This window comes from Tinamus guttatus, unplaced genomic scaffold (genome assembly GCF_059628265.1).
Source record: "Tinamus guttatus ecotype Peru unplaced genomic scaffold, ASM5962826v1 Tinamus_guttatus_pri_ptg000116l, whole genome shotgun sequence".
NCBI classification, from domain to species: domain Eukaryota; kingdom Metazoa; phylum Chordata; class Aves; order Tinamiformes; family Tinamidae; genus Tinamus; species Tinamus guttatus.
The window spans coordinates 1,481,598-1,491,318 of NW_028288650.1; the positions used below are offsets into that span (position 1 = coordinate 1,481,598).

The following is a 9,721-nucleotide window of genomic DNA, read 5'->3' on the forward strand; positions in this document are numbered from 1 at the left end:
TACTGTTTTTAGCCTAGGCCTGACTTTGACATAAACCAACTTTGGCTAAGACAAATCAAATGGCTAGTGGACAAGAAAACTGCTTAGATCTAGTTTCCTTACCCCCTCAAAATAGTCTTTTCTTAGCTGTACTACCATAGTGAGCTGGGTACATAACTGAAATGTGTATGTAACCGAAATGTGTAAATAAAGGGCAACAGACCACTCCGCCATTGTGTGATTAAGCATCTTTTAATATTTCTATTGACAAACATTGTAGAGCATAACCAGAGTGAACAGCAGACACTCAGAAACTGTTTGTGCACAGGGAGGTTTGATTTGCTGAAATACTAGCTTAAGGAGAACTATTGGCATTTTGATTTCATTTTCAGGTAAGCAGATAGATGCAAAACAATCACAGGCTAGGATATTCCAATAGTGCCAAGTTCTAATCAGAACCAAGTTTGTGCGTCAATAGCCAAGACTGAGGCAAATAATTGTTCTGTATCGTACACAAAAAGCTAACAGTATTGAACAAAGTTTGGTCAACAAACTAGTTTTACTTATTAACATTCTCATTGCTAATAACTCAACAGGCACAGCAGTACCAGTAAGCATATGAACTTTAAAATGCACAGTTGTCACAGACAGTTGACTTGAATACAATAATAGTGTTTGGTAGTGACTTAGAGACGACTTTTAGATTCTTCCACTCTTGACTGATCTTCTAATTCACCATCATATAGTCATGCAGTAGAAAGGAACTCCACAGCAGTCTCCTTCTCTTCAGTTAGCTCTTTAGCAGTCAGATCCATCTTCTCACGAGAAAAGTCATTGATAGGAAGACCTTCAACAAACTTCCAGGTCTTGTCCTGTTTGGGAAAAAGTCCGTATAATGACAAGTATCATTCAGGCTGCAAAAAGCTAACTTTGCAGCATAGGCACTACAAGAAATGAAGCGCTAACTGTGAAGAGGATTTTGAGTTTGGTTCATTTAGAACTTGGCTTGCTCAGTGCAAAATTGAGTTAGAATCTTAGTATAGCAATTAATGTTGTTCACCTCCATAAACTAGTGTTGACAAGCTCATATGACAGTTCATCTAGATCTTATGGAAGATCCTTGGTCTTAATTATGGTCTAGTTACCTTAATTACAACAGGGAATGAATATAGCAAATCTTCAGGGACACCATAAGAATTGCCATCAGAAATGACTCCCATGGAAACAAACTCCCCCTGGAAAAGAGTCAGTCAAGTTACTTTTCACTGCTAAAAGCTATATTATACACACACACACACACACACACACACACACACACACACACACATATATAAGCAACTAGTAGTTTACATATATAAACGTTTTCTATGACACTTTATTCCAGAAAAACTGATTCTTCCCCCCCTCACACATACATTGAGGTCAAAGGCACCGGTATTAGGCAAACAAACACTTGCTCAAGTACTGCATCTTACCGCAGGAGTGCCAAACCAGATGTCTCGCACGTGATCACAGATAGCTTTGGCAGCTGACATGGCACTGGACAGCTTCCTGGCCTTGATAACAGCTGCTCCACGCTGCTGAACAGTCTGCAGTTAGAGAAGACAAAAGAAAAAAAAAGAAAAGAAAAGAAAAGAAAAAGAAAACCTTCAGGTCATTAAGCAGCAAAACCATGGATTGGTCTAGATGCTGTTAGTAAATGCTGTGAGGAAAGACCACCTTACAAACTCCTTAATCAGTCAAGTTAGAGTTCTATCAGCAAATAAATATGGCTTGCAATCTAGAAAATACAATTCAAAGAGTCAGAACATAACGGAATATTTCATAGGCTTAGCCAATTCTTAAAACCTCCTTTATAGCTAGTAGCCTCTCATAAGCTACCAGATCTCTCAAGCAGGAGCCATCAGGACACGAGACACAGGTCAATAGTGACCAGTAGTGCCTCTATGTCAGATAATGTTGATCTTAGCTTAGTTGTGACTCATTATTTTACCGAACAGTAATAGCATCCTAAATATATTTCTCTATTAACATAAGTTTCACAATGTGTTTTTTCAACAGCAGAGACAAGCCTTGGAGCAATTTGTTCTAGAAGAGCTGCTTCACTAAATCTGTTTACATAGTTTACAGTAATTTTTTTTTAAATGAAAAGAAAACAGAGGTGCAGAAAGAACACTATAAAACAAAAGCTTACCAGGATAAAGTCTCCCTTCAGCCAGCTGTCATCTTTTATAGCTTCATAAACTCCAACTTCCTTTCCTTTCACATTTACCTTTGCATGGTTAACATCTGGATATTGAGTGGAGGAGTGGTTCCCCCAGATGATGACATTCTTCACATCATTAGCAGACACACCAAGTTTCAGGGCAATCTAATAAGGAATTAAAAAAAAAAGTTGATTCTATTAACTCCAACTTCTCAACTGCGGTTTCTTTGAGAGCATTGCTCTGTTTCTATTTAGCAGCAACATCAGGAAACACTCTGCCTTGAATAGTTTGTTTTACCTGAGATTTAGCCCTGTTGTGATCCAGGCGAGTTAAACAGCTGAAGTTTTCCTTTGGTATTGAGGGGGCAGACTTGGAAGCAATCAGGCAGTTAGTATTAGCTGGATTCCCAACTACCACAACCTAAAGAAGGAAGCAAAGGGAAAAGCAAATCAGGAAAGATAAAGAAGCGAAAATAAAGCAATATTTGGTCAAACCACTATTACTGTAAAATGACTCCCTTAAGTGAAATATAGAAAAATTCAGTATGCAAGCCATGGCTCTGCCTTCAAAGAAATCGTTAAGAAGTTAAGTTTTCCAAACCCCTTGCTGTCTTCAAGATTGTTCTACGTGTACGTTGTTTATAGTTGCTGAATCTTCTGTAAGCGTACAAAAATATTTTCTAACTAGGTGTTTTCTTTATAATATTGTTTTCAAATGTGACACTAGTCAGCCCACAGTGACTCAGCCATCATCTTATTATAGAAAGTTGCTCAGCTGGCTGTTATTTTATATATATAAAATATACGTGTGTGTGTGTGTGTGAGTGTGTGTGTGTTAAAAATCTGCTTTATAATTAAAAATGCAGCCAGAACAGTTGCTTATCTCAATAGTCATAGGTATTTTGAAGTAAAGTACCAGGCCTGAACTTAGATCCATTTATTACTATGGGAAACTGATTTTCTGATTCTTCCTTCATCTACTAACGTTCCTCAAATGATTAACATCCAACTCCATACAATTTCAATCACACAAACTAATCTACAAACCTCCCTTTGTATTTCCTTTTTGAAAATGAATTCAGTTAATTTTCGCTTACTCTGCAATAGCCACAGTGATAGTTTTTATCCCAACTGTATGAAGAAGCAAACAAGTCTTTAGAATCAGTAGGAAGTTCATCAGCAGAGGAAGTAGACATTAAAAGACAGTTACAAAGCACAGTTGGAGTCTGGGTCTGAGATTAAGAGCAGTGGGAGAGCAGCCACATGATCCCATTAACTGTGCTGAAGGAATCTGACAGAGAACAATTAAAAGCTTCCAGTGCTGCATTAAAGACCAAGGCCTAAACAATACCCTTTTTTGCAACTGTTATTCCATATCAAAACTGAAGTTAAGGGTCATTATGTTAAACCAAAGATGCATACAAAACAGGAAATTTCATGTGGATGATTTAGCTCTCCCAGCTAAGACATAATAAGCAGAAAGCATTTTTTAAGAATTGCTGAACAACTTCACCTTCTGTCAGTGAATGTATTTAGGACTAAATCATCTACATATTTAAGCTATTGTCTCACTGAGCTCCAGAGAATACTCCATACCCAAGATTAAAGGAAAGGAATACAAGTACAGAATAGGACCGTACTTAAATGGCATCATTCTACAACGTATTCTTTACGTGACTCTTTAAAGCATTTAAAATACAATTTCTATATTCACCTTGACAGTCTTTTTAGCATACTTGTCCAAGGCTGCACCCTGAGACTTGAAAATTTTCACATTTGCCTTGAGTAAATCCTTTCTCTCCATGCCCTCTCTTCTTGGCATGGAGCCAACCAGAATTGCTATGTCAAGATCTTTGAAAGCAACTTCCTCCTTGTCTGTTGAAATGACCTCTAAAAAAAAAGGAAATGGGAAAAAAAAGATAAGTACTTATGGCAAAATATTAATGGGATTGTTCTTTGGTTCATAAATAATATATAACCTGATCTGACATCAACAACACCTCCCCCTTCCAAACATATTAAGTATAGGCATTTGGCCCTAACTCCATTGACTAAATATTTGTCATTGATAAATATTTGTATAGAGAAACAAACAAACTATCTAAAATTTTAAATATAAATTCTGAAAACACAGCAGAAAGTCCTGTATCAAAAGACACCTTTTTTCTCTCCCTCTTTAAATATATATACACATGTGTACCAATGTTCGTCGTTAGTTTTTAGTGCAAGTACTATCACGAATGATAATTCTCCTCTCCCTTAACACTTCAAACTGAAGTACATTAATGTGTATAGCAGCACGCACTGTAGCTCCTGTAATAACTTCAGGAGCATCTAGTGATTCCCTTTCTTGCACCTCTTTAGACTATAAGAACTTAGCTTGTTTACATGATGATTGATGAGGCATTTTGCTCTCTTGTCTTCTTTCACAAGACATTTCTGAAGACTTAAGATTTTTGATTTAGCAAAAGCATGTAGGTATACACAACAATAAAAAGTTATTTTACCACTATGACAAAATATAGATACAATCATCTGGCAATTTGCCAGATACAAAACTTACAACCTAGAAGTAGATGATAACAGCCAAAATGTAGACATTTACAGTTCTCTATATAAAGCTCCTTATTTGGAGAGGTAACATTATTTGTAGTTTGCAGAGAGAGTTTAAGTTATCTTCCATAAAATACAAAACCAGGAAAGGGTCATCTAATATGTCCTAACACCTAACATTAGCTGCAGCAGTACAGCTAAATAGTTGTATGTGAACATATTATAGATACAAGAAAAAACCTGGCCACCTCTCAGCAGTGGTAGAGCACAGTCCTGCAGCTCCATCACTACACCTTCCAACACAGTCATCATGGGAGTGATGTCCAGCAGCACAAGAATGAGAGGCTGTAGAGAAAGGAATGGTTTAGTGTGAATTACAGTCATCTGCTTTTAAATGGAATTTAACTTTTTCTAGCATTTCTAACAAGATATCTTGTGTAAGGGACAGCAACTTAAAATCCATTTACAAAAAAAAAAAAAAAAAATTCAGCAAGCAACTTAAAGCTTGCACAACGTACAGCAAGACTCATTTTCTCCGCTCAAAGAATAAGTTACTTGCATATTGGTAAACCATTCTGAAAACCTATAAGAAAATCATTCTGAAAAATTACAAGAAAACAGGTTTCTTAGAGATTGCAAAGCTGACGTTAGTCCATTCTATGGTGCAGAAGAGACAAGTGATAATTCATTGTGGCAGTTACCTGTTCTTTGCCAAAGACATCTCCCTTGGCAATGCTGTAGAGCAGGGAATAAGCAATCTGCCCAGCAGCTCCAGTCACCAGGACTCTGATCGGCTCGGCCTGCAAGACAGGGCAACCAAAGTTCAGGGACTTTCACACAGTACACTGTCACCCAGTTTGGCAGCTGTAAAAATCAATGGCTACTGAAGAAATAGTTTGAATTATTTACTCTGGATGAAAGCATGGAATACAGTGAGTTCCTAGGATCCTGTTTCCCAGCAGCTCTTACTTGTCTTCATCAGGAAGAGATCATACCTTCAAAAAGGTCCTAGCAAGAAGTGCTCCTGGAAAAGCTTCCAAAATGCCATGAATTAAAATTCATTTGCTCTTTCCTTTTTAAAAAAGAAAATCCTTCAAACAATGTCTTTTGGGCATAAGCACTTATAACATGCACCCACTTATGGGATTATACCATGGCTTCCATACTTCAAACCTCCTTTGCAAGTTTTGCAAGCTGTCACACACGGCCAATTTTCTGATTCTTACAATACCGAGGACTCTTTCTGTTATGCATTTTGAACACTGACTTGCCAGAGAAAACCTACTGAATGCTGTAAGGCAAGGAATCCAGTAAATCTGAAACCCCTGCCTCACTGAAGTGTTACACAGCATTTTAATAAATCCATGGACAAAAGCTAGCATGTATTTGTCTATAATATAACATCCATAACATAACCATCCATTAACAAAATGACCCAGAATTCCAAAAGACTTGGAAAAACGATGTCCTATTCTGTAGTCAAAGTCTATTTTGTCAATCAGAACTAAGACTTTGGAAACACTACAGCTTAGTTAATATTAACAAAGCAAAGTATGCCAAAGGATATTCATAACCCAATACTTTGGAAGCCTGCTCTTTTCATGCCCCCCTTTTTCTTTCCCCCCATTGCAATAGGGCCAGGGCAGATTGCACTAAAACACACACAAAAAGGCTCCGACTAGTCTGCTGGGATTCCATGCTCATTTTTTTTTCTCCAAATAATTACATGATGGTCATGTAGATCCACATGTAGATGGTTAGGAGCCTTAAGCACATCTACAAGATGACACTGAGGGAGCTAGGCGCAGTCCGGAAAAGCAGAGGACATCGGGACACCCTATAGCAGCTCCCTGCTTCTTCAGGGAGGGTTACACAGGGGACATTGCCACAAATTGCAGCTTGGAAGGTTCAGCTCGAAGACAGAAAAAATCTTGACTAATGCAGTACTGCAGCACTGGAACAGGTTACCCAGAGTTTGGGTGATCTCCATCCTGGGAGCATGGATCTCATGTTGGCAAAAGCTGACACCAGGCTGGACCAGGCAACCTCCAGACTGGGAGCATTCCTGCCACTGATACTTATGGGAAAATCACTGCCAGATTTGAGTGCATTTTCACTGTAGTATTCACCCCCCAAGCACAGCTGCGTCATACTAGCATTAGATAATCACAAAAATGAGGCCACTTAGAAACAAAACGAGAGGCCAACTAGGCCACTTGGATTTACACTAAGTAAAATTACAGTATAAGTGATTAAGTTAAATAATTAAATTCTCAAATCTAGAGCTCAGCGTTTTTTGTTTGTTTGTTTTTTTCCATGTGGATGGTTCTTAAATATTTTATTAACTACCAGTTATGGTAGTTATTTATGTAAGTATTAAGTATGGTACTTGCATCATAGATAAGAATTGGTACTATCAATTATCTGGGGCTGCTTTTGGAGGAAAGGGAATGCTTAGCTCTTGAGCTGACAATGTACCTATGATATGGAAGTTCTTTCTCTTCTCACAGAGGTTCCATGCATTCATGTTCAGGCATTTTAATCCAGGACTTGGCTCCTACATGAGGCTTAGATAAGAATTCTTTCATGCTCTGGTAACTGCAAGAGGTGACCTTCACTCACATTAAGATATAAAACAAAACCAATCTGAATTATATAGTTTCAAACTACATACTCTCCCCCTTTGTATATACCAGATATATAGTTAAAAATAAGTTTTAAGAGACAAAGTAAATGCAATGATAATAAGGAAAAATAAAAATGAGCACTGCATCCCTATATATCTTATTCTCCTTAATTCACACATAGGTCTTTCCTCCCTAAATTATCATAGCTAAGATTAGATCTTCTAACATCAAATGATAAAGTTGCAAGTTTAAAGACTTTTTTGATCGTTTATTTTGGCTTAAGAACCCAGTGACTAAATTATTTCTGATTATTATGGTAGTAGCAGAGCTAAAATATTTGTATCATGCACAACAGCGTTTACTACACTGTAGAACAGGCCTTCTAAAAAAGTTGACTACATTTCAGGAGGTTACAAAGGTTAGTAAGAGTAGTATCTCAACTACTATCAGCTCACAATCTATCAGGAGATATAGGATATCAAGAGTTCTACGTTCAGTCTACACAAGTGAAAAAAACTTCCACTTAAATATAATTACTAAACTTGGTGCCTGCAGAATGCAATCATCTTAGCATTATTATTAAACGTTAAAGTCAACCAAGGGACCCTGCTCATGAAGAATGCTTTGGATTCTTTTTAGTATTTCTTCAGCAATTTAGAGGCTGCCGAACAAACTTTTGCCCCTCTCTCTTTACAACAGGGTTGCACACACCATAAATGTATTTGGAAATGCAGGAGAAAGTATCAACAAGAGAGCTATGCACTTCAGTAACCCCAGCAGCAGCACGGAGCATGGACAGAATTCCAAAGGATTTCTTTCCTTAGGAAATGACCTTCAGATAGGTGTCCTTTGAAAATTTTTTCAATTTCATTTATCTAATAGCAACTACATCAAGAGACACATGATTTTGTTTCAGAAGTTTAATGCTTTTCCACAATACTGTAGAAAGAATAATTGAAATACAGAAAGTAAAAACAATGACATTCTAAAACAAAACCACCACCATACCTCCCCACTCTCCCCAAAAAAAGAAAGAAAAAAAGAAAAAAAAAGATATTAAAGTAACATTTTCAACCGCAGGTTCTCTTGAAGACCAACAAATTCACAGCAGTCAAGGTAATGAAAGCTGAAGTCCAAAAAAAAAAGCTTGTTGTGTTGTGGTCACCCTTTAAGATCAATATTTTGGATAAAAGAGGAGGGGAAAGGTAGTATAATCAGGGATCACGAATTGATGTACTTCACTTTTAGCTATAGCTGAAATACTTACGTGCTTTAGCACTTGTCTATCTTCTCTAAAGCAAAGCACCAAGAGCAAAACAGATGTCAGAATAAGAGGGTATGAAGTGTAAAGGGGGGGATGTTTTTGCGCTTCCAGAAGGATGCAAAGGTCCTGTGCACAAGTTTGCAAGGGTGCATATATATATATATATAAATATATATATATATATATATATCCCCACAAAAGCATCAACATTCACACGCCACAGGAAACCAAAGTACTTCCCATCATTTGCATGACCTCGGGGGCCATCCAGAGGCGCTCTTCGGAGAACCTACACGAATAGCTTGATGACAAGCAGGGTCAAAACACAGGGACGAGAACACTTTGCAGACGTTTTCCCCGGAGATAACTAACACACAAGGGAATTGCCCCCAAAACCCTTAAAAGCAGGGTGAAGCTCCGGAGGGGGCACTCACGTAGCCTGGCCACGGAGGAAGGTCACCCGGGGCCCTGCGGCCTCCTGGAGCCCGAGGGAAGCGCCCGCGGACGCGGCGCTCACAGCCGGCCCCTCAGCGCCAACGGCCGCGGGGCAGCCGCCGCCATCACGCAGCCCCTTCACCCCCGCGCAAGTTCGTCCCAACCGCCGCCCAGCGAAGCGCCCCCGCCTCGCGGAGACCCCCGGGGGTGAGGGACACGCGCGGGGACCGCGCACGGTACCGACCATGGCTGGGACAAGCGGCGCAGCCAACTGCCTCAGGGTCACCTCTACGCGCGACTACGACGGCGACAGCGCGGCCCGAAGGTACACCGGAGGGGCGGGGCGGCCTCCCGCGCCGCCCGCGCGGCCGCCTGGGGGCTGTAGTCGCCGCTCCCGCCTTCCTAGGCGGCCCCTTGCCCAGCGGGACTACAACTCCCAGCGTGCCTCGGGGCACGGCAGCCCGGCCCCCGCACGCTATTGGCGTAGCGGCAGCGCCCCCTCCCCGCCTCCATTCATTGCTGCGCAGCGCTCCGCAGATGGGCAAAGCGCCGCGCCTCCCTCCGCGCATGCGTGCGCGGCTGCCGAGGGCGCGCGCTTTGGCGGTGCGCATGCGCGCGCCGCGGCACAGGCGGGGCGCGCGCGCGTTGCCGGGGGGG

General features: G+C 40.3%; 1 protein-coding gene across 1 annotated transcript; it reads right to left on the minus strand.

The window, feature by feature from the left end:
• Nucleotides 1-212: 212 nt before the first annotated feature.
• On the minus strand, nucleotides 213-5,534 carry MDH1 (malate dehydrogenase 1). Its single transcript, XM_088521245.1, has 8 exons — nucleotides 5,440-5,534; nucleotides 4,987-5,083; nucleotides 3,900-4,075; nucleotides 2,484-2,606; nucleotides 2,174-2,350; nucleotides 1,455-1,568; nucleotides 1,125-1,214; nucleotides 213-851 (listed from the first exon to the last, which is right to left on the minus strand). Exons 2-8 carry the CDS (start codon nucleotides 5,048-5,050, stop codon nucleotides 726-728), a joined length of 870 nt encoding a protein of 289 aa, XP_088377371.1. The 5' UTR covers nucleotides 5,051-5,083; nucleotides 5,440-5,534; the 3' UTR covers nucleotides 213-725.
• Between the last annotated feature and the right edge of the window lie 4,187 nt (nucleotides 5,535-9,721).

Bases quoted from the DNA above. Each gene is read 5' to 3' on its own strand.
- MDH1 (XM_088521245.1), bottom strand. From the start codon at position 5,050: ATGATGACTGTGTTGGAAGGTGTAGTGATGGAGCTGCAGGACTGTGCT. The intron at 4,076-4,986 runs GTGGCCAGGTTT...CTTTTTTTTTAG, and splicing joins TGCTCTACCACTGCTGAGAG to AGGTCATTTCAACAGACAAG. The intron at 1,569-2,173 runs GTAAGCTTTTGT...CTCTAACTGCAG, and splicing joins TGAAGGGAGACTTTATCCTG to ACTGTTCAGCAGCGTGGAGC.